Source organism: Lolium rigidum, chromosome 1 (assembly GCF_022539505.1).
Source record: "Lolium rigidum isolate FL_2022 chromosome 1, APGP_CSIRO_Lrig_0.1, whole genome shotgun sequence".
Classification (NCBI taxonomy): domain Eukaryota; kingdom Viridiplantae; phylum Streptophyta; class Magnoliopsida; order Poales; family Poaceae; genus Lolium; species Lolium rigidum.
This window is the reverse complement of record NC_061508.1, coordinates 341,063,453-341,087,401: the sequence shown is the minus strand read 5'-3', so window position 1 is coordinate 341,087,401 and position 23,949 is coordinate 341,063,453. Positions and strand designations below refer to the sequence as shown.

General features: G+C 49.8%; 2 protein-coding genes across 2 annotated transcripts; one reads left to right on the top strand and one right to left on the bottom strand.

Annotated features, from left to right (window-relative positions):
• The first annotated feature begins 2,722 nt into the window (after window positions 1-2,722).
• Window positions 2,723-7,542, top strand: LOC124701048 (BTB/POZ domain-containing protein At1g04390-like). The gene is made up of 8 exons (XM_047233107.1): window positions 2,723-2,868; window positions 3,566-3,692; window positions 3,800-4,316; window positions 4,430-4,560; window positions 4,641-5,044; window positions 5,173-6,306; window positions 6,539-6,691; window positions 6,803-7,542. The coding sequence occupies exons 1-8, from the start codon at window positions 2,723-2,725 to the stop codon at window positions 7,239-7,241; spliced, it is 3,051 nt and encodes a 1,016-aa protein (XP_047089063.1). The 3' UTR covers window positions 7,242-7,542.
• Window positions 7,543-22,052: 14,510 nt separating this feature from the next.
• Window positions 22,053-23,309, bottom strand: LOC124684473 (mucin-19-like). Its single transcript, XM_047218778.1, has one exon. It carries the CDS (start codon window positions 23,307-23,309, stop codon window positions 22,053-22,055), a length of 1,257 nt encoding a protein of 418 aa, XP_047074734.1.
• Between the last annotated feature and the right edge of the window lie 640 nt (window positions 23,310-23,949).

Below are 23,949 nucleotides of genomic sequence, written 5' to 3'. Positions count from 1 at the left end.
CGCTTTGATACCATATTGAATATATGCGCTAGCCAAGTTTTCAAACTCTGAACTATTGGAGATGGCGACTTTATATATTTTAATAATTAGATTCATCATAAAATACATTTTCATACTTAATAGGTTGGATGTTAAATATTGATAACTTTTCTTTTGTTTAAATCTCGAAAAACTTAGGGAATTTTTACGTACTTAGGATAAAAGTAGGAGTTCAATTATTTTTAAACGGGAGGAGTAGTACCTTAATTGCAGTATATCTAGGGGTGGAATCGAGCCGAGCTGAGCCAGCTCGTAGCTGACTCGGGAAGGCTCGTGAAATTTCAAGCCAATCCTGGCTCGGCTTGCCACCAAAACTCCCCCAAAAATCAGGCTCGAGGCTCGGCTCGGTCGGCTCACCATTATATATGTTAAAATCAGAAGATTTAGTCGAAGAGAGAGGATGACGATCTACTGAACGAGGAAGAAAACAGTAATTTTCTTTTTTTCAGCCATCAATGAATTTTCTATGTTGCGGTTTGGCGTCCACACCTAAACAGACAACATGTTGGAGGTGTATGTAATACTACCATTTGTAGTTGAAGTGGCCATGTATTGATGGTTGGCATCTAAACAAATGTACATATCCTTGCATGTTATGACTTATGACTGAAATGATATGGGTTGTCACTAGTTTAAAGTAACGAATATTTTTAGCAATGGTGATGGCAACTTTTATTTATTATATCGAGTCTTCGAGCCGGCTTGCAAGTTTCATCGAGCGGGCTTGTCGAGTCTCGAGCCTTGAACGGAAGATTCAGGTTTGGCATGTCGAACCCTCGAGCCAAGTCGAGCCCGAGCCGAGCATCGAGTCTTGAGCTTTCTGTCCACCCCTAAGTATATCCAAACTAGTGCCATTCTTTAGACTCCAGATTTCTTTTTCAGCTAGGAAAATGACAAGTAATATGGACATGAGTAGACAAAACCGATGCCTACCCTCCAAGGGAATTGCATATTCCACCATGTCCTACTCCATGTGTTTCATAAAACACCACTTATAAGGATTTTTGCGGTTTTCATCATGTTCTGCTCTAATCTTTTGTAATTTCCACCACTTGATCATCTAATCAACTAATTAGCCCGGACGATGGAAAAACAATAGTTGGGCCTTGCATTTCAATGCTTGGATAGATGTATAAGAAATTAGCAACTTAAAATGTCCTAAATTATATTCTCGAGAAGTTATGTTTTTTGGATGCACTCTAGAATGCTATATAGACTACATTCGAGATGTATCATCAATTTTTTTTACTTAATTTGTTTTCTACTTATATTTAACACAAATAATTGTATCCCACTAAACATATCCAAGAAAAATAATATTATACTTACAAAAATTATTATTTTTCGTAGATGCTTTATAGGGTTTTATTTACCTATCCATAATTAAATTATTTACATATAAGTTATATCATATAAGGAATCGACAAAAAAAAGCAGGAGTTCTAGATGAAAAATTGTCTTCATATGATTTGTTTATTGTGTTACTAGTAATTAATTTGTAAAACTACATAGGCTAAATTTTTAGTAACCATTGAAGCTTTATATAAAATTCCTAGTGTGCATCCATAAAAAAAACGAATTTTGATGCAAACATTTATTTTTTGATTTTTCAAAGGTTCTATAATTCTTACAACGCTTGAAAGCATCGAAACGCAGTGTCCGCCATATTTGCTGTCAGCATGACTAAGTAGTTGATTAGATGATTAAGTGGTAAATATTACAACAGATTAGACCACCAGACATTGCAAAAAAATCTTAGAGACGATGGCTTGTCCAACACATAAATTAGGATTTTGCGAATCTGCTCTCCCAAGCCGCTCGGGCGTGCTGCCTGCCTTGTTTGATGGCATCTCTAATGGCCCGATGTATTTCAGACTCTAAAGCGACTGGCTGCGCTCGTTTGCATCGGTCGCGAACACGGAAATAGTTGTTTTTTACTGCGCCTGTTTGCGTCTGGATGTGCCCCTAGCCGTCCGATGCATATTATTTTCCAACAATTTTTTCATTTAACTGAAAAGCATAATTTACCTATGAAATAAACAAAAAGTAATAAGAAATAAATACTAAAATGAAAATTGCTAGGTCCTAGCCTACTTGTCGCCCCTCGGGGCAGTTGACAGCCCGGACCCATCGTTGCCCCCCTCCCTCCTGCGCTTCTCCTCCGCCGCCCACCGCTCCATCCGCCCCGTAGTCTCCAGAGCTCGATGGGCCACCGCGTCCTCCAATAGCCGCTGCTGCAGCGCCTCGTTGGCATCATCCTCGACCTTCTTCATCATCTCGAATGACGCGGCTAAGGCCATCTGCTCTCCGCCATCTTTTCCTTCGAGCCAAACCCGCTCCGGTCAAAGTCGTAGTCATCGTGTGACTCCTCCTCGCGGCCACAGCCTCCCTTTTGTATTGCTGCTCCACGTCGACCACCGCGTGAGCCGCCCGCTCCTCCTCTACCCCCTGCCCGCAAGTGTGACATTATTGACCCCTTGTTTCATGCAATGGGCGGCAAACCAATATGGTTCGCATTCTAAATAAAAAAATGGTTCGCGTTGCAAGTATATATAAGCTTCGGCCCAGCCCAATTAACCAATCACGTCTGTTTCGAAGGGTGCAGCCCACTGACAAGTTACAGTCGACCATTTGCCTTTGTCTTCTTCTGCTTCGTCTACGGCCGGCGTCCTCTCCCGACACGATGCGCCCTGCGGCCTCCAAGGCGGCCGGGAAGGAGAAGAGCAGGAGGAAGGGCGGCGGCGCCAGCGCCGGGGAGGATCTTCTCACCGACCGCGTCCTCTCCCTCCGCGCCCGCCTCAACGACGCCATCTCCCTCGGCCTCGCCAGGTAATGTGCAGCGTCCGCCCCCCTGCTCCCAATTCCCAATCCATCCCTTCTCCCAGAAACAGGGGCAAAGTAGATTTTTCTTGGGTATCTTGATAAGTAAGCCTCGCCCAGTGATTTAGTTAGCCGCTGCGTGGTTAGCCTAAGATGGGATTAAGCTATGTAGTTTTAGCTTGGTACAATTTTATGTTACTGGTCCAAAAAGCAAAATTCGAGGACCAAGAAAATTTTGAACGCCTGCAATTTCGCTAATATGTGTGTTCTTTAGGGAATGCATATTCCCCGGCTTACATACTAGCTAGAACTCAATTAGTTTTGCTTGGGTTACAACTTACAACCAGGCCTACTAGATTCAATCACAGCAAATATGAGCCACCAAGAGTCAGAAAACAAAGCACATTCGGATGGAAGAGCCACCAATTGGCAAATTATAGTAATTAAGAGTAATCTCCTAGCTCATGGGGACCTGCTTCAGTGCTTCGCATGTAAGTGGCTGCACTTCGAGCGGCTGCTTGAGCCTATTAGCTTTTATCTTGGGCTTTTGTACGCTGGTATCCCCAACGGAACATGTATACTAAACCTTTCGGTTTTTAAGGGCTTTATTTATAAATCTGGGTAATAAGCTTCGGTCTGAAAACATTGTAAGTAGAAGCAAAGAAATGTGAAGTGTTCTTAGCTCTTGTATTTATCATCATGTTAGGTCTGATGGCCACGGTGCAAAGAAATGGCAGTCTACTGATGCTGGAATTCAGTCTCACGCGCTCAAAGCAGTGGCTCCTTTCCTCAATTGTTTGTCGAATGAAATGTTGCGGCTTCCTCCTATAAAGGTAAACCGGTAGTCAATTTGGCATATCTGAAATTAACTGTCCGTAGCAGGGGAAGTTGTGAAAAAAAGCTGTACGGTTGTGACCACTTTATATTTTTTTTAAACCAGGAGTCAGTTTCAGATATTGTCGTGCTCTTGGAGGGTGCTCTTCAAACAAAGAATGTTTCAATCGTGATCCAAGCGGCGGATGTGAGCTTAAAGTTAGTTTCCAGCATAGGCAATTCAGTTCGCCAATACCCAGTTGTGGAGATTGTTAGGGCCCTTTCATGTCAGTTATCGGCAGACCAATTACCTACCGCTATCTCATGTGCAAGGGCAATGAATTGTATATTGAATAGCCTAGTGACAGCAAGATCTTCAACACATGCAGAAATTTGGGAAGCCTTGGACAGAACCAATGCAGTTGGAAGCATTGTTTCAGCTCTGCTGAGTTACACTCTTGATGCCCATCCATTGAATTATCTGACAGAAATGATATCCCTGCTAAGAATCATACTGTGGGTTTGGCCTTCTTCAAGATACTATGTATGGAGTAACTGCAACTTGATGGGGAAGTTAGCACATTACTGTCTTGTCACTGAAACAGCAGTTGCTGCGAAAGTTCTTAGGCTGTATGCTGCTTTAGGTACATCTGTTTGGTAATTCTCATCTTTTGACTTCAGTATTAAGATCTGCAAATATGTTTGTTCTTCCGCTTTGCTTCCTTTTCTGTTCCTGAATATTGGTACTGTAACTCAGCTTTATGTGGCCATGGAGTGTTGATCCTTCTCAAGAATGAAGTGTTAATGGCTAAGATAAGTGAGCTCGTTGGAACGTCCCATCCAAGCAATACTAGGATTGAAGCGCTGAAACTCTGCCAGGTTCTTTTGGTGAGTTGCATTCAGTCCAAGCAATACTAGGATTGTAGCCTTTTTCTTAACAAAAATCACCATTGCTTTACCATCTGCAGAGATCTTCGAGAGGCTGTAATCAGTTAATGGCTTTACATTGCCAGCCTATTGTTGTAGGCATAATCGACGCAATGTCTAAAAGTGATGAAAAACTGTTAGTGACAGAGGGGTGTCGTACTGCACTGCTGGTCCTCCGTTATACTGGGAATCATCATCGATGTTTTTGGTCTAATGATATTGATAAAGTATTATATAGCATTCTTACCGGTTGCTGCATCTCTTCAACTCAAACCCATCGAATTTTGAGCCATGATGAGCTATTTCATATGGTTTCCAATAATTTCATGGATATACATCCATATGTCTGGGATATACTTGGATATCTGGTGGTGCATTGCAATGACGAGCATCTTTCTCTACAGAAAGGGCAAGGTCATATGCACGCTCTGATATCTTGTGCTTGGTAGGTACTAGGAACTATCCCACTCTAGTGTTAATTTGCAGTAGTATAGTTTTCTCTCAGTATCATTATGAACTTACAAGTGGATGTTGTGCACTGATTCACACTTACATCCTGCTCTTGTTATACAGCTTGCTGGCGACAGATGTTATGCACAAGAGCAGCCCCATGAAATCATCCAAAGATGTCCAGGAGCCGGCTCTAAGGGCAGTTCTGATGATGCTTCTCTCTCCCAATGGATATATTCTGTCTGAGGCAAGTTTTAAACTTTCAGAAGTTGTTCCATGTTTAGGTGATGACTATTTGAGCATTCTATTGTCCTCACTAGAATCAAATACTATGAGGAGTGTTACCACATCTTTTGACAGTTTCAAAATTATGACCAACCTCATGAACCTAGCATGCTTGGTGCTATCCCAACCTTACCATAATCTCCTTAACAAGAGGAATCCTGTAGATGTATTGTCCACCATTATCAAGGAATGTCTGCACAATCATATACATATTGCGAGGTCAAAAGTCACTTCTCATCTGCATTTTTGTTTTGATGGAACTTCGTGTTGTTGCTCTCTCGGTGAAGAGTGGGAGGGTGAAAATATTGTTTTATTCTACGGTCTTGTTGTGCTATTTAATCTTCTAAAGAGCACCACTTTAGTTTGTGTTCAATGTAAAAGGAAGCTGGATGTTGGGATTCTGTGCCATAATTGCAAAGATCAGTATACTGAAGGTTTTCTTAGAGTTCTTCAATGCGCCCTATGTCAAAGCTTGAGTTCAGGACAAAAGCTCTATATTGCACACATCTTGAGTTTATTTGGCATCTGTGGTTCTCCAAGCAAGTTGGGTGGAAAGATGAGAAATGCTTTAGATGATAACGGGCTAGCTGATCTGGAACTTTTGCTCCCAGACGGTGAGTCTCTACATGCTCATACAGCCATCATATCAGTAAGGTGCCCTAAGCTGTTACCATCTATAAAATCTCTTCTTGGCAGCGAAGGAAAAGTTACTGACGGATGGGGCAAATCAGTGTATCGAGTACAAATGTCTGATCGTGTAGATAGTCGTGCCTTGAAGAAGATTTTGGAGTACACATATACTGGTTTTGTGATGGTAGATGATGACAATGCTAAACCAGTAAGAACACTTGCGAAGTATTGTCACTTGAAATCGTTGCACAATATGCTTCAGAAAGAGCAACCGAGATGGAATTCCACTTATCCTAGATATGATCTTGCTGTAGCACTTGGACCAGTTGAGCATTCATTCTCGTAAGTTTGGCCTTAAATTACACGGTTCATTGATTCCAACTTCTGAACTAACTATGTCCTTTCTAGTTGCCCCAAAGATTATCTGAACTTATAAGGTTTGGTGGGTGTCATTGTAGAGTTTCCTTTACCATTGACTAGACCCTTGGAGCAGAATATAACTACCTTCTGTTGTTTTGCTCTGTCTAGTTTTCGATACCTTGTCGTAAAATGCATTGTAATGTTCATTGTTCAGGGACATAATTTTGGAGGCTGAGTCAAACGAGGAATTGAAGTGTCGCCATGGGTCATGCCAATTGTCAACTCCGCATGTCCATAGCCATAAGATCGTGCTGAGCATGAGCTGCGATTACCTCCGGGCATTATTTCATTCTGGGATGCATGAGAGGTATCCTTCTCCTTCAATATATCTAAACTTACAACAGTTTAGGCCAACATTTCCACAATGCTCTTTGCATTTATGTTTTGACCAACTGACTGATGAGAACCCTGCCTGCAGCTTCTCTGACGTTATCAAAGTTCCGCTGGGGTGGCAAGCATTGGACAAACTGGTTCACTGGTTCTACTCTGGTGAGCTGCCCAAAGTTGCCCTGGACTGCCAGTGGAAGAACCTGAGCAGCGAAGAGCAGCTCTCTCAGTTAAACGCTTACGCGGAGCTGTCGTCCCTAGCCGAATTCTGGTTCATGGAGGGGGTGAAAGAGGAGAGCCTTGAGGCGGTCTCCTCCTGCCTGAGCTCCAGCACGGACGCCGCTGCCGTCGAGTTTGTCGCCTTCGCGGCTGGCCTGGGCCAATGGGAGATGGTGGATGCCGGCATCAGGAGCGTGGCGCACCTGTACCCCAGGCTACGGGACTCCGGGCAGCTGGAGCGGCTCGATGATGAACTGCTCAACATGCTGCGGACGGAGTATGTGCGGTACTCACAGCATGGTGCTAGGTAGCGGTTGCTGAATAGAGAATCTGGGGATACATCATCGTGCTCTGTGCAGTGTATACATACCGAGGATACAGTTACAGGCCTGGCTTTTTCACGGAGAATGTATTACATACAGTCTGTTCTTGACATGTAAACTGGCCATTTTGTTGCGGTAAAACGAGCGGCTTGGCTGTGTATGGCTGTATGCTGAGTTGCTGACACCTTCACCTTTGAGTGCGGACGTTTGGAACCTCGTATTTTTATTCCTTTCTTCGTGACGTGGATCTGTATTCTTTAACGATTTAAAGAAATCCTTCTCAAGGCAATGTGGAAGTAGTGCTTGAATACCTCGAAGTACTGTGCTCTTAGCTCATTGATTCATGACACTCCTTTAGAGATATCTCTCATTTGAAAACCCACTATGCTGCTTCTCTCAATTGCTGGAAAGTGTGTTACTTATCTAAATATCAGTACGACATGACCAACTGAACCTGCGAGTTTTTTGAACAATTAAAAAATTGGTGTTTTGAAGCTTCAAGAAATCTGGAGAAAAAAATTCATGCACAAAATAATGTACTCCACAAATGTTTTATACATCAACTCAAAATACCTTGTATTTTGGGCTACATAAAGAAAGGCCAAATCTAACATATAAATTATAAAGTAGTGAAATGAATAGTGCAAATTTTCAAAGGAACTTTTTTTTTGCCACACCTATATTTGCCCATTTTACTTTTGGCACTCTTAAGTTTTAACATTTTACTTTTGCCCCATCTTCCTTATTGAGAGGAAAAGCAAAAGCAAATTAACAATAAAATAGGCAAAAGAAGAAAAAAAAATCACATTTTTTTGTTTATTTTGTCTTTGCCCCATAAAGGGGCAGAAGTGACGTATTACGTTAGACTTTGTTATTTTTGTTAAGCCTGGAAATATAAGGTATTTTAGGTCTAGATTTTTTATGTTGGTAGATTACAACATTATATACATCTAAATTATTTTTCAGGATTTTCTAAAACTTATGAATGTTGATTTCAAAGTTCGAAAACAAAAGGGCCCGTCTCATAGAAGATAAATCACTCGGTCCCTCTCGCGGAAAGGCTTCCGTGTCGGCTCCCTTGCGGCCAATTGGCCACAAACCCTAGCCTGACAGATAGCCTAGGTGGCCTTCACCGGTTGCACCGGGCAATAACTAAGCTGAATGCCTTGTTTTGGGAACTTGGACTTACCACAGGGTTAAAACTTAATGTCTGAAGAAGCGAGCCTAGCTCACTTGGTTAGCGAAATGGGCGTACAGCCACCCACATTCAAATTTCCATGTACGTGGATTTGTGTTCTTATTATTCTATTTAATTTTTAAATAAATCACTTGAGGGTCTTCCCTTATCATACTTCCTTTACAAAAAAAGAACTAAAGATCCTTGATTGGACAACATCGTTTGTGCACTATTTTTTTTCTTGGAGGCTTCATTTTTTAAGAACATCTGTCACAGTTTTGGTGTTGTTTTTGTTGCAGGTTAGATAGTTGTTGTTGAGATTGTTTCATCATCACGATGGAATATTTTATTTATATTTCTCGCTTTTTTTATTTTTGTTTGTGTGCAACATTGATGTCTTTCGATATCTTGTTAGTGCAGAGACCAGGTGTAATTGATATCTCCGCAATATTTATATATTGTTTACATCAAAATTGTAGGCTCAGAAGAAGATGGCGTGGTGCTTTGCGGCGGAGCCGTTGATCCAGGGCGTTACCCCTCCGGGGGCGGTGAGCTGGGACTTCCCGATTGCCTTGGGGTTGCTTTCGTCGATCCTTGGCGTGTGGACGAGCAGAGGCAGTGGCGCGTCTCTCTCTCGTTCTGGTTGCCGGCGAAGCTGGAGCTCAGGAGGTCTTCGTTGTATTTTCTTTTGTTTCCTGGGTTTGTCTGTAAGAACAAAGTATCAATGAAATCATCTTCTTCTCGCAAAAAAAAAAAGCGGATTTTCGGCTTTGCTTCCTCTATTTGACTGTACCCGTTGTCCGAAAACGAGAAGTATGTTGACGTCCTACTGTCCGGGTTAGCAGACGAGAAATGTTACTCGTTACTCGTATGTGCAGTGCTACTCCACGCAGTCACGCACATGGTTATTACGCGCAGAATGCAGAGATCACAGCAACGGTGCCGACCCGACGGACGGACTGGCACAGGCCACACCGCAACGGAAACCTGGTGACTCCACTACACATGGCGCCACAGTGATCAGCACCCCCGCGCTGTCCCATTCCATTCACCCCAGACGAAAACCAAAGTAAACAAATCCAAACCGAATAACCTCCGGGATCTCTCGCAATCATCGCGCTAAACAACGGGAAGCAGCGAGAAATAGTAAGATTAGGTTAACATGGCAGGGAGGAAGGAGGGGCAACATGGGTCAGTCAGCACTCAGCATCAGGTACTGAAAAGTACAGGCTGTCCTTCCGTTGGTCGCTAGAGTCCAAACGAGACCAGAGGGTTTCCGTAAACAAAATACAACTAGGGATGCATATGCATAGTCACTCTGATGATCTGCTGCGACATGATAATTAATCCCACAGCACTCCAAACCAAAGCCGCTAGTAAACTAAACCTAGTGGGTGGTGTGGCGACTGCCTCCCCGTGCCGCGGCAGGAAGTCACGGCCCCTTTCACTTCTTCAGATGGGCGAGGTACTACCCTGGTACACCGGGCTACGTACGTACGTACCGCAGGTGTGCTCGGGCTCATCACGGACCGGACTGGCGCGCACCAAAAAAAGATGAGGCACTCATCAGTCATCAGCAGCTGCCAGCGGCACGGGTTCTGACGAGCCCTCTCGATTCTATTTTCTCATCCCTCTACGGACGCCTCTGCCCCGAGTTCCCTCAGCCTTCGCCATGATTTGCCGTCTGTCGTTGCTGGCGGCCATCACTAGGTGCCAAGATGTGCATTTCAGGGCTCACACATCCATCGAGTACGCCTGTAATTTGTTTCTTTTTTCCCCTGCTTTATACGGCTCGCGTGGACAGGGTTTCCTTCGCCATGATCACGGATTGGTTCGCTTGTCGCCGGTCATCAAACGCACATGGCGCACCTCCAGTTAAACTAAGTAGCACCACTAATTAATTGCTCATGGCTATTGACCCGGGGCAATGTTGCCAACAATACTACTCCTACAGGGATTGATGGCGTTTACTATCCTCGCGCGCCCTACCCTCCGTTTCTATGGTACCACCACCCCACACAAACACACCATTGAATCACTGCAAGGTCTAACTACGGATGCATGTTCAAACCAACTGTTCTCTGCTCAGCGCGCGTACGTAGCACCTATCTATCCACGCCGTAGCTAGCCCGGTACCGCGCGCCTGCTCCTCTGCACCACGCGCGTAGCGTAGAGTAGCGTACAGCCATACATAGCCTGTGAAACGAGATCTGATCCGGCCATCAATGGACGATCGATGCACCGGCGGGTTTCAGCTTACGCGCCAATGGAGCTCGATCGGCCTGCCGTCGTAGGGCCCGGCTCCGGCCACGCACGAACACTCATTGCGATGCCACTGCGCGCGCGCCTGGATCTCTGCGTGTGCATCGCTGCAGTCTGCAGCGAGCAGAGAGACGGACGGGAACGGCCGCGCCCATGCCCATGCTGCACCTCGCCCTCCAGGTCCAGGTCGGTCTTGCCGCAGGCAGAGCAAGAGCGATCCCCCCACGCTGCAGGCAGCTCTGGTCCGCTCGCCGGGCAGAGGGCCGAGACGGTGCAAGCAGCCAACGGTACCATGGCTCGAGCCTGGAGCCTGGATGGGCGATCGCTTCCGGCCCTCAGGGTAATTCATGGTGTCATCGTCGTCGTCGGTCGCTGACGCCGCTTTGCACGAGAGGAGATGGCAAGCAAAGGGGGGGCCGGCGGGTAGGGCGTAGCAGCAATGCCGGAAAGGCGTTCCAGAAAAGGACATGGCTGGCCGGAGAAAAGGCGTTGCCGCGCGAGCGCGCAGAACTAAAAAGGCCACCCAGAGAGCAGCAGGCAGCGCGCAGGCAGGGAAAGGAAATGCCCGTTTGGTACCTCACATGCATTTCAGCTGGGCTTGGTGAGAACGAAACACAGAATGTTTAGATTGGAGTAAAATCAATAGATCCACGGTACCAAGTTAGACAGTGAGATCGATACGGTAGCCGATCTTAAGACTACGGCAAAAACAGTCACAAAATAGGGTGCATCGTTCATCTAGCTAGGTCATTGGGCTACGGTATGCCAGACTCATACCGTCCACAAGCGAATGTATTCGGATAAAGAGTTGCGTGGACCTCCTTGAGACCGGTCAACATTGTGCCACGTCAGCTAATACAGAGTTGTATTGTAGCCTAGCAATATAGATGAACGCGTATTTATGATTGTACGTGCCGTATTTCCAGAGTTGGTGATTGTACCGATTCCACTCTCCAACTTCCGGTGCCATGGTTGCATTTTACACTTTGGTCTCGAGGGAGACTGTGTTCTGGCCTTCACAGCTCACAAAACACTGTCGAGGCAGGCTCCATATGAACGCTTAAATCGACAGTTTTTTTTTGAGCCTTGCCTTGTCGTCTACGAAAATCGACAACGTTGTGCACGCCGGAGCTCGGCGCAAGATGAAGAAATTACATCACCATTGCGAGCCAAAGCTATAGGGTGTCACTTCCCGCTTTCAGTTACCTCCTCCATGCCTCTACATAAAATCCTCATTTCCTAGTGGGTGGACCTAGAGCATAAATTACCTAGTGTTCTCCAAGTGATCATACATAATTTTTCAGCTTAAGTTAGGGTGTCACACACTCTAAATCTATATAAAAGAAAATATCTTTGGACCTGGTGTCTTGTGACCCCTACTACATGAATGTAGGTTCGCCCCTGGGTGAGGATGCAGATCTACGGCTCCAGTAAATTTCTTGTTGTTGACGTCAGAAACCCACTGGCGGGCAGTGACTGGTCAACACCGTAGAGCCGGGAACAACTTAGGGCTGCGGCTGGCCCCAGTCCCTCAGAGCGACGGCCCGCAAAGCCTCCTGGTCGCGCGCCGATGCAAATTGCAAGGGCGTGCCACCCGACCTATACCGGTCGGGAAGGTGTGGATGATGCCTCGCTTAGTTTCCTGCAGGGCACACACGTACACGTTAAATACGAGCCTCGATCGGCTCTCAGGTTGTCCTGTGAATCGGCTCATGGAGCCGATTCACCCATGATTCGTCCAAGGTGGCCGAATATATGGTGGTCCTGCTTGATCAAGATAAAGTGTATGAGATCCACGACGATCTGGGGTTTTCACCGCATAATCGGATCATCCTACTCACGATTGGGCCTCGCGCTCACGCACGGTGATCGTAAGCCAGCCCTAGACAAGGCCTAAAAACCAACACTAGGTTGATCCTCGGAACGTCCTGTCTAGGGGCAGCGAACTACACCCTACATGCCGCTGGATCCTCCAACCCTTTGTAAGGCCTAACTATTGCAGATATTAAACTAATCCTTGATGAATCAAGGAGCGACCAGTAACGGATCAGATCTACTAAACGATGATCAAGCGGGTGCCGTCCCCGCACCCATGATGAGGTACAAGGACGGCTAGATGCGCAAGGGTTGCACTACGAAAGCATATGATACTAAGAACAATGCTAACCCTAACGCATCTATGATAACTACGTTGCTCGCCATCAAAAGGCTTCGAAGCACGAGCAACGCATGAACAACTAGGCAGGCTCGTCGTTGCCTAGATCGCGAGATGCGATCTAGGCAGCATGGTGCTTACCGGAGGAACCCTCGAGACGAAGGAGTTGGCGATGCGCCGAGATTGGTTTGTGTTGAACGTTGGTTGTTGTTTATTCCATAAACCCTAGGTACATATTTATAGTCCAGGGGACTTTCTAATGTGGGCGTGCACCAAACCGTGCACGGGTAAAACTCTAACTCCTAAACTAAGATGCGACCTAATATGTTACAGATACATGGGCAGTTTAGCCCAACTTGTACAAAAGGCCGATTCACGTATTTTCTTCCATGTATAATCTGCACGTCCATCTTGATCGCGGCCCACCTCTGACTTGGTCAAATTCTGGTGATAACACATGCCCCCCTGGTTTTGGAAATGACATTTCCAAAATCATTACGCTTTCCCTTCGTCGGGTCATGTCGTGGCGAGAGCGGAACCGTTGCGAGTATCCTTCACGATGACGTCTTGCCTCCTCGCCTTCTCGCCGCGATTTGACGGTTCTGGCACCACGTCCTCGGAAACTGCTTGGGCATTAAACTTACACTATATCCCCTTTATTTAACCACTCCGCACAGTTTATTCCTGCATCTTCTTCGCATTAGCTTCCAAAAAGCCCTCCTGCGCCACCATGTCGTCTTCTTCCTCTGCCTCATCGGGCTTTTCCACCGAGTCCTCTTCTTCTCGCGAGCCGACGCCGGAGTGGAACCCAGCGGAGGTTCACGCGGCCAACACTCGCCGCGCCATCGAGGCCGGGAATGAGCCCGGCCATGATTTCTCCATCGCGGTCGGAGGACGACGGGTCCACGGCCGACGGGAGAGCGATCTCCGCTTCCTTGCCGATAAGGAAGCGGTGGAAGACATCGAGGATGATCACTTCCCCTGGGATGGGGCCACCTCCGAGGAGGTGAAGGAGGAGGAAGGGGAGGACGACGACGACGACAGCTCCCCCGACGAGCCGCCGGCCAAGCGCCATTGCCCCTGGCCGGGAAATCTGAGTGACTTCGATAGCGACGACGACGACGGCGAGGAGGATGAGGACAATGAAGGTCTCGGCGGCGGCCGCCGGAGCAGCGACGACGAGCCGGTCGGGAGCGAGCGCGCCGACGAGCGGCGACGGCGGCGACGACGAGGGCAGCAATGGCCCGTAGATAGGGCCCTTAGCATAGGATCCGTAGAAGTAGGCGGGGCAATGTATCCCCTTTTGAGGGCAATCAGCTCTACTATGTAAGAAATCTCTCTTATTAATGAAGAACTTTTCCCCCAATTTGATTTGCCGATTTCCTTTGAGTTCAATTGAGCCGATTCCCTCTTCTACTGACCTTGCCGATTCGTCCCTTTTGCCAATGCGTAATGAGCCGATAGCACCGCATCGGTCCTTCGAAATTTGCCCTTCCTTTCTCCAACTGATGATTTTCTAAATCTGGCAGAAAATGCAGGATCTTCAGGAAAACCTTTGAACTTTTCCAACCAAACCCAATAATCCTCGCCAGTACTCATCATTTGTGAAGAAAGTTGCCATAAAGGATCAGCCGATGGTATCCCAATCGGCTTTTAAAACGAGAGAAAAAACGAGTATCCACCAGGCCTGCTGCCCCCGAGCCTTACCCGAGGCGAGACGCGTCGAAGAGAATATGCCAAAGCCGATCCCCTTTCTTCCTTTGGCGGATCTAATGCGACCCATCCTTGACCTCGATCTGTACGTCCGAGCTGCTCTTGGCATTTTCCTTGAAGAGAGGATCCGAGCCCTTAAACTACTCCATTGAGGAGTTCTTCCATTAAAACCTCCCTTCGTGCTCCACTCGACCCTCCGATCGTAACGGTTATTCCTCTTGAGTCGATGGCCTACGCATCGGCTTTCATATCCTTAAGTCGATGTCTGCTGCATCGGCTGTGCTCAAAATTTTTTGAATTTTTTAGGCCGATTTGTGTATTGGCCCCCATATTTGACAGTATTGTCTCATATCCCCGTGTTTTATCCATCTAGGTGCCCCCCGAGCCGATTCTGTCAAGAGAATTGATGGTATCGGCTCTTCGAGTAATCCTCGTTGGGTCAAACGTTGAGCCCGAGCAGAATGGATGGTGAGGATAATTTTGGCCGATTGTCTGGAATCGGCCTCCATGTCGCTTGCTCGGTGAAGTTTTTGTAACGCCCCTTCACAAATTTTTGGGGGCCGATCGCGGGGATCAGCCTCGCCATGTTCGCTTATTGACGTGCTCTTGCTACTCGTCCAAGCCGGCAGATAAAACTAGCCCAATCTCTGACTTTATCACGTTGGTATGCTTCGCCGCCGTCCACCTTGAGTGCATCGTGTGATCGTGGAGCTCCATACCTCGCCGGTCGAACGAGCACCATGTTTGTGCCAGCCGATGTTTCATCATCGGCTTTCCTTGCTTAGGGCGCCACTCCTTTCTTTGCGGCGGTCCCTCCTCATCCGGGGTCCTCTCGGACTTTCGCAGCACGGATCAGGTCGTGCCTTTCTCGAGCGTATGCAAGTATAACCTTTCGGCCTCCTCCGGACCGCGCAATCGCTGAACCCTGCGTTTCGTGAATGGCTGAGACCATCGAGGCACCATCTTGGACGGTGACACCTATCTTCTTCGTCTTCCCCCTCGTCTTCCGAATCCTCGAGATCTTCCAACCGAGGATCTCAGCACGTCTCGTTTTGTGGTGGGAGAGGGCCTAGGCGCTCGAATACGGACACGTTGGCTGCCTCCTTCTTTTTCTCGGTTGCATTCGGGCGGTTGCCGATTGTTGGTAATCGGCTCATTCCCGAATCCCAGCGAGTGTACCGAAGAAGGGGCAGTCCCAGTGCCTGGCGTTGTCATCCTGCTCCCTTGGCTTTTCCGTGGCACGGCGCTCGTGCTCCTCCTCATTGTGATCGTGCCGACGATATCTTCTGGCTCCTCTAGCCAGACGGTCTCTCTCATCGTCGTCGCCGTGTTGCCGGCGTTGGTCGTACTGACTCACATACTTGTTGAGGAGGTGATCAGAGAGGGGTCGTTGATATCTTATGTTCTTCACTTCCCCCTCCGTGACGTAGCGCTTGCCATCTTGGCGGAGCCGATCGCATGGAGCGGCCCCCTCTGTGTCCTTGCTCTGAGAGCAGCTGCTCTCATCCCCGTCCTTCTCAGAGCGGTGTCCAGAGCTCTACCATGCCGATGTTGGCTGAGAAATCAGGCGGCACCCTCCGAGGTGGGCGAACTCCACCATGTTGACGGCGGGGAAGGGGTGTGTGTCGACCTTCATGGCGTACTGGTTAAAAATTAGTCGCCCATTTTCTATCGCCCTCTCGGATCTCGCGACGCCACACCCTGCGGTCGTTGGTGGTATGGGAGTACGTGTTATGCCATTTGCGGTATGGCTTTCCGTTCAGCTCCCTGCACCGTAGGAATTTTGTGGCCTTCGGGTACCTTTATGTGCTTCTCCGTGAGTAATAGATCGAAAATCTGCTCCGTTTTAGTCACGTCGAAGTCGAACCCTCTTGGAGGCCCCGGTGGCTTCACCCATTTGCGGAGTTACTTGGACCCGCCGCTCGAGTCCACTCAGCCACTCGCAACCTCTTGTTCTCCCGTAGCGCCTTCATCTTCGCTCGCGTCAACCATGGTAACCACGCGTTTGAATTTGTCCCGGTAGACATCCGGGTGGCGCTGTTCATACGCTCGACGGCTTCGCACCATGTGTGCTAATGAAGGGTAGTCCGCTTGGGAGGCCACGTCCTTGATCGATGATGATAGACCCACCACCGCCAACTCGATCGCTTCTTTTTCGCTTACGTGAACCGAATAGCATCGGTTCCTAACGGTCTCGAAGCGCTGGATGTATTCGACACTCGTTTCCCCGCGCTTCGTCGTACTTGTGCTAGATCGGCAATGCCAGCCTCGGAAGCCTCCGAGTGATATTGCTCATGGAACCGTTCTTCCAGTCTGCTTCCAAGTACGGATCGAGTTCGGTGGCAGCGAAGTGTACCAACCGAAAGCCGATCCCGTGAGGGACCGTGAGAAGTACCTCACGCGCAGCTCGTCCGATGCCGAGATCATGCCCAGCCTGCGCCAAATATCGGCTCACATGCTCGATGGAGCTGGAACCATCTGATCCGCCGAACTTTGTGAAGTCCGGGAGCCGATATTTGGGTGGTAGCGGGATCAATTCGTACTCATTGGGGTACGGCTTGGTATAGCCGATCGCCTTTCTTTTCGGCATCATGCCGAACCGATCTTTCAGGATCGTACAAATCTGATCCGCGGTGATGGCTGCGGGGGCCGAACCACGAAGGTTCGTCGGAGTGGCGTACTTAACCAGCCATGCTTGTTTTTCCGGTTCCGAGCCAAGCCGCGGGAGCTGGGCTCGGGAGTTTTGTCGGAGTGGCGTATTTAGCTAGCCACGTTTGCTTCTCAGGGTCTGCCTCCGACGTCCCTCCTGTTGCCCCAGAAGTCCCTGCTACAGCAACCTGGTTCGAGGGTGCCCAGGTGCTGCAGTCTGGCACGTATGCGCATGCGTACCCGTGCGGGATCTCCTTGGGCGCGTCCTGTAGAAATTGGTAGTCACTGGGGTCACCACCAATCTTGTAGACGACATAGGCCGATGAGTTCGGCGCTTCGGGCGCCGTCAACGCGAACGGCAGCGGTGGACGGGACTCGGAGTAGCAACTCCCCTTGGTGAGTCCCTAGGGCTGGTCCCGACGGAGAGTACCGATGGCTCATGATCTCCTCGGATCACGCGCGGCGCGACGCGCTCCAACGTATTCACCGAGCTCTCGGAATGGCGGTGCAGCGAATGAGCCACCATGAAGTTTATCTCCGACGCGGCGACACTGGTGCGTTCCTCTGACGGGGTGGACAGGTCCACTCCATCAAGCGCGCCTTCAGGTGTGAACCCCTTCCATCTGATGCCATGGGAGCGGGTCCTGTGGAAAGAGCCGATTAGGTCGGCTTCGAGGACAGCTTTGACCTCGTCATACTTCTTCTTGAGCTCGCCATTGAGCTCCTCATAGGTAACAGGAGTTTCTTCAGCCATCTCTGATGTAGATGGCGAGGTGGTTGTCGTTGAGGATAGTCCCACCGGGCGTGCCAGAATGTGTTGACGTCAGAAACCCACTGGCGGGCAGTGACTGGTCAACACCGTAGAGCCGGGAACAACTTAGGGCTGCGGCTGGCCCCAGTCCCTCAGAGCGACGGCCCGCAAAGCCTCCTGGTCGCGCGCCGATGCAAATTGCAAGGGCGTGCCACCCGACCTATACCCGGTCGGGAAGGTGTGGATGATGCCTCGCTTAGTTTCCTGCAGGGCACACACGTACACGTTAAATACGAGCCTCGATCGGCTCTCGGGTTGTCCTCGTGAATCGGCTCATGGAGCCGATTCACCCATGATTCGTCCAAGGTGGCCGAATATATGGTGGTCCTGCTTGATCAAGATAAAGCGTATGAGATCCACGACGATCCGGGGTTTTCACCGCATAATCGGATCATCCTACTCACGATTGGGCCTCGCGCTCACGCACGGTGATCGTAAGCCGGCCCTAGACAAGGCCTAAAAACCAACACTAGGTTGATCCTCGGAACGTCCTGTCTAGGGGCAGCGAACTACACCCTACATGCCGCTGGATCCTCCAACCCTTTGTAAGGCCTAACTATTGCGAGATATTAAACTAATCCTTGATGAATCAAGGAGCGACCGTAACGGATCAGATCTACTAAACGATGATCAAGCGGGGTGCCGTCCCTGCACCCATGATGAGGTACAAGGACGGCTAGATGCGCAAGGGTTGCACTACGAAAGCATATGATACTAAGAACAATGCTAACCCTAACGCATCTATGATAACTACGTTGCTCGCCATCAAAAAGGCTTCGGCACGAGCAACGCATGAACAACTAGGCGAGGCTCGTCGTTGCCTAGATCGCGAGATGCGATCTAGGCGAGCATGGTGCTTACCGGAGGAACCCTCGAGACGAAGGAGTTGGCGATGCGCCGAGATTGGTTTGTGTTGAACGTTGGTTGTTGTTTATTCCATAAACCCTAGGTACATATTTATAGTCCGGGGACTTTCTAATGTGGGCGTGCACCAAACCGTGCACGGGTAAAACTCTAACTCCTAAACTAAGATGCGACCTAATATGTTACAGATACATGGGCAGTTTAGCCCAACTTGGTACAAAAGGTCGATTCACGTATTTTCTTCCATGTATAATCTGCACGTCCATCTTGATCGCGGCCCACCTCTGACTTGGTCAAATTCTGGTGATAACACTTATACTCCCGCGTTGTACCCTTGCCCTCCTCTTGAGGAGGAGATCGTCTTCTTGGTCTCCAGCACCAGACCCACGTCGCTGCGTGCAACGAAGACAGATGTTGATTCCCTTGTTCTTCGACTCAAGCTCCTCTCCATCGTGTGCCATAGTGGAGGTAAATGACACCGTTCTACTCTACTGTTTGGCCTACTGGTAGATCCATTTACGTACAAATTTGTAGAGTTGATTTGTAGACCAGCGCCCTCTAGGTCTAGGTACGTCTCGCCGCAGGCAGCTCTGTTCCGCTCGTCGTGCAGAGGACGACCGAGGCGATGCAAGCAGCCAACGATACCATGGCTAGAGCTTTGATGGGAAAACGCTTCCGGGTGATTCATGGTGTCATCATCGGCATCGGTCGCCGACGGCGATTTGCACAACAGGAGATGGCATAGTACGTAGCAAGCAGAGGGGCCGACATGCAGGGTGCAGGAAAGCAGGAAAGGCATTCCATAAAAGGACGCGGGCGGCCGTGGAAAAGGCGTTGCCGCGTGCGTAGAACTAAAAAGGCACCAACAGCAGCCGGCATCAAGCAATGAAAGAAAGGGCGCCTGGTAACTTACACCCTTTTTACCACAATGGAAAACGGGTGTTTGGGTTCTCGTAGGGCCGGGGGTGGCTGTGTTGTGGCCAACACAAGTCATGAAGCATTCCCAGTGGTGTTTTTTAGGGCCAGACCTCCGTCCAAGGAAAATCGAAAATGCCGTGCGCATGGGAGCTCGGCGAGATTATGGCGGAAATGGGAACCACCTCAAGCTTTCAGTTGCATCCTCCAATAGCCCCACCCAAAATCCCCATTTTGCCCCTTTCGACACCGGCGATGGCGACGCGGATGCAGATTTGCCACTCCGGTAGATACCTTTTGCTCTTGCACCATACCCTCGTCGTCCTCTCGAGGAGGAGCTCTTCTTCTTGGCCTCCGGCACCGGACCAGCGTCCCCATGTGCAGCGAAGATAGAGCTTGTTCTCCTTCTCCGACTCCGGCTCCTCTCCATCGCCTGTCATAGCGGAGGTAAACGACACTGTTCTATTGGCCTAGCGGTAGATCCATTTACATACAGCTCCTTAGAGTCGATTTGGCCGCTCCTAATCATATATCGATGTGTTTACCTAGCTGACACCTTGTCTAGGCCAAATGGGTTGAAAACCCCCGATGGTAAGTTCTACCTAGGTGTATGTTGGATATGCATCCCGGCCTTGGATTCTACCAGCCTTCAGGAAAACAAGGTACGAACTCAACAATTTCAGTGTCAAAAATAGACCTTAGAATATCAAAGAGTTGTTCAATCTAAGACACTCAATCCTTAGAGTCACCATCGAAAGGGTTTTGCTTGCTTTGAAGAATATAGGTTTAAGGATCTTGAACATAAACCTTTTCATACTCACGAGTTTCAAGTCAAGTTGGTACTTATTTGCTACATTATTCACAACTAGATCTTGGCTTGGGTGAAGATTACTGCTTCCCATAAACTGTTATGCCTGATGAAATTGAGATACAACTCAGATGACCAAACAAATCACAGTGATTCGGAACTGGTTTGCAACGGGTTAAAAACCAATAGAGAAATGCCCCACATATTCTTAAGTGTCGTTTACCTGGGCGATACCAAAGGCGCCCAAAAAGGCTCGGCGTCAGTGGCGGGCGCCACATGGGGTCCGTCAGCGCCCAACACATGGGAGCGGGAGCGGGAGCGGCATCGGCGACCACGTTGCCTGTCAGCGAATGACCCAGCTCTCTCTCATCACCCCAGCCCAGGCCAGGTGATGATGCCGCCGCACGGTAACGGGCAGCGCCTTTTGGTGGCGTTGCAATTTTCTTCTCTGCGCGAATATTCATTCAGAGCCCAGCACATGCGGCACAGTGCCCGGATACATAGATCCAAACCAGATCAAGCCGGCCAAGAATTGCTGGACCGGACCCGACCGGCCGGTTCATCTTTTGCGTTGGACCGGCCGGCCGGGCGCCTACTGGCTACTGGCTAGCAGACTGCCACGGCTGCTGACTTCGATGCAGATAAGCACGGAAAATCAGGGCCCTGCCAGCTCCCCGTCCATCTGCCCTAAATATGCTGCCGCTACTACGCCTATGGTGAGCTAATGGAACAGTGCTACGCTAGCTCCTCTCTTTCATTAGCAACGCACTTGCTGATTTGAACAATGTGGCAGCTGAAAAATGTGTCAACACTTGAACGAGCTTTTCACCTGCAGCGCTTTTTTTTGAAAAAAAAATTACTGTATGATGATCCTCTATAGCAATCACCTGCCTATTTGAACAATGTGACAGCAGACGAGACAAGAGAGCCACCATTTACAGTAACGGTACTTTTGGACAATGTGGTCGCTGGAAAAGAGTCACGAGTATCAACTTTTAACTGTACTTGGGGAAAATCGTAGTAAGTATGATCCTTTCTAGCGATGCACCTGCTGATTTGAACAATGTGACAACGGACAAGACAAGACACTCAAGTTTTTCAGCGGGAAATCTTTATCATCAATTTCTTGCAAATTAATTACTAACAACCAAATCAGATCAGGTGCGCTACCTCTCAAGAAGATTGGGAAGAACAAAACTCCAAATTTACAGTCAAGGAGGGGAAAAAACAAGAACAGTCAGGCGATTAGACCTTCTCCCTAGAGTCCCAGCCCCAAAGAACAAACCAAATCAGTTAATCATCATTGCGTCCCTAGCTACCCTAGCTAGCAGTAGTCCCTTTCCATGCACAAACCAACTCCGACGCCGCCGTCTATTCCATCTTCTTCAGCCCCGATCTCTTTCGCAAACGAACGAGGCAATGCCACTGTCAGATCAGATTATGATTTAGCCAGAATGCTTGGGCAGCTCGCCGCTCCAGCGCTGCGGCGTGGGCTTCCGGCCGAGCGTGGACGCCCGGGCAGACGACCTGGCCGCCGCCGCTGCGGAGTCCTTGTTGGCCGCCGCCTCCTTGGTCTTGTCCTTGAAGAAGCCCCCGAAGACAGGCCGCGAGCAGACCGGCACGTTGAGCACGACGGGCGCGACGCGGACGCCGGACGAGTAGGAGCGGTCGACGGCGCGGGCCATGGAGCGCGACCTTGCCGCCGCGTGGAGGCTGCACGGGGAGCTGCAGCTGCGCTCGAGCCCCGTCGTCTGGAACACGATCTTGCCGGAGGAGTTCATGCGGGGGGAGTCTGCCGTGACGCAGCTGGAGGGAGGTGGTGGCGGGGGTGGGGTGGAGGGGCCGGCGCGGCGGGTGGAGGTGGAGGTGGAGTGGCGGTGCGGCACGAGGCGGAGGCGGGGCGGGTTGTTGTGGTCGGGGGCGGCCGAGTCGAGCGAGAAGCGCGGGTTGACGGTCGCGAGGTCGTCGTGGTCGTGGCCGCCGCCGGAGCTGGAGGACGAGGAGTGCGAGAAGCGGGAGGAGGCGAGCGAGAGCGACGCCTCAGAGTCGGAGCTGTCGCGGAGGAGCGGCGCCGACGCGAGATCCGACGCGGCGCCGCTGGACGCGCGCCCGCCGTTGCTGCGCTGCAGGAGGAACTTCAGGGACCTCGCCGCCGAGGAGGTCGTTGTGTTTGTCCTCCCCGGAGTCTTTGCCAATGCAGCTGCTGCAGATGGTGATGGAGACGGGGATGACGACGCTTTGGGGCTCTGGGCGGAGGCGGCGGCTCGCTTGAGCCCGAGCAGCTCCCGCCACCGGCTGGAGCAGCTGGGCGCCTTGGGCGAGAACACGTACTGGTCAGCGGCACCGGCAGCCGCGCCGCCCCGGATCGCCTTCATCGGCTCCGGAGTGGCCGGCATTGTCTCCAACAACCGCGGCGGTGGGGCAGACTCCGGCTCAGGCGCGGCAGAAGCAGCCGCGGCAGCATCCTTCTGAAGCGGCAGAAGCTTCCCGTCGGCGAAGAGCTCGTCCGCGGGGAGCATGCTGGTGGTGCAGCCGCCGAAACTGAACTCGAAGTCGATGAAGTCCTTGGAGATGGCGGGCGTGGCCACGGCGGGCGAGGAAGACGCGAGCGGCGCCGACTCGTCAGCGGCCGCGTCACGGCCGAACGAGGCGCGACAGCCATACGTCGACGACGACACGGCGGGGAGGACGGCGGAGGTCATGGCCGGCGGCGAGGTAGGCGCATCCACGGGCGGGATCGCACGCTGCGGCGAGAGGAGTGTCAGCAGATCGCAGTCGCGGTCAGGCAGGAATCTTGCGGAGAGAGTGAGGGGAGCCGGGTAACGTGTTGTGGTAAAGGCGTGGGGTTTATATAAGCGGGCCGGCGTCACGGTGAAAAAAGCGCGTTGGTGAACCGGGCCGGTTCGTGGAAGGTCGAATGTGGCCCTTCAGGGTGTGCGCAGAGGCAAAATGCAGGGCTCGTCGGGGTGCGGGTTTTTATTTGGGGGAAACGGCACCGGCCGGATCGGTACAGCTACGGGCCAGAGGGGCCGAGCGCGACAAACATGGGGATGTTCAGTGGTTTTGGGAATTCGTATACGACTGCAAGTTTCACGAAAACAATCGATCAAATGTGCTGTCAATATGTGAGTTCTACACCAAGGTTTATAGTATACCCCTCTTTTTTTTAAAAAAAAATACTAGTGCAGATTTTGAAAAAAAGAGATACTCCCTCCGTCCACAAATAAGTGTACATCTAGGTTTTTCGATAAGTCAAATTTTATTACATTTGACCACTTTTTTAAGGAAAAAATAGCAGCATTTATGACACTAGATTAGTATCACTAGATCCACCTTTAAATG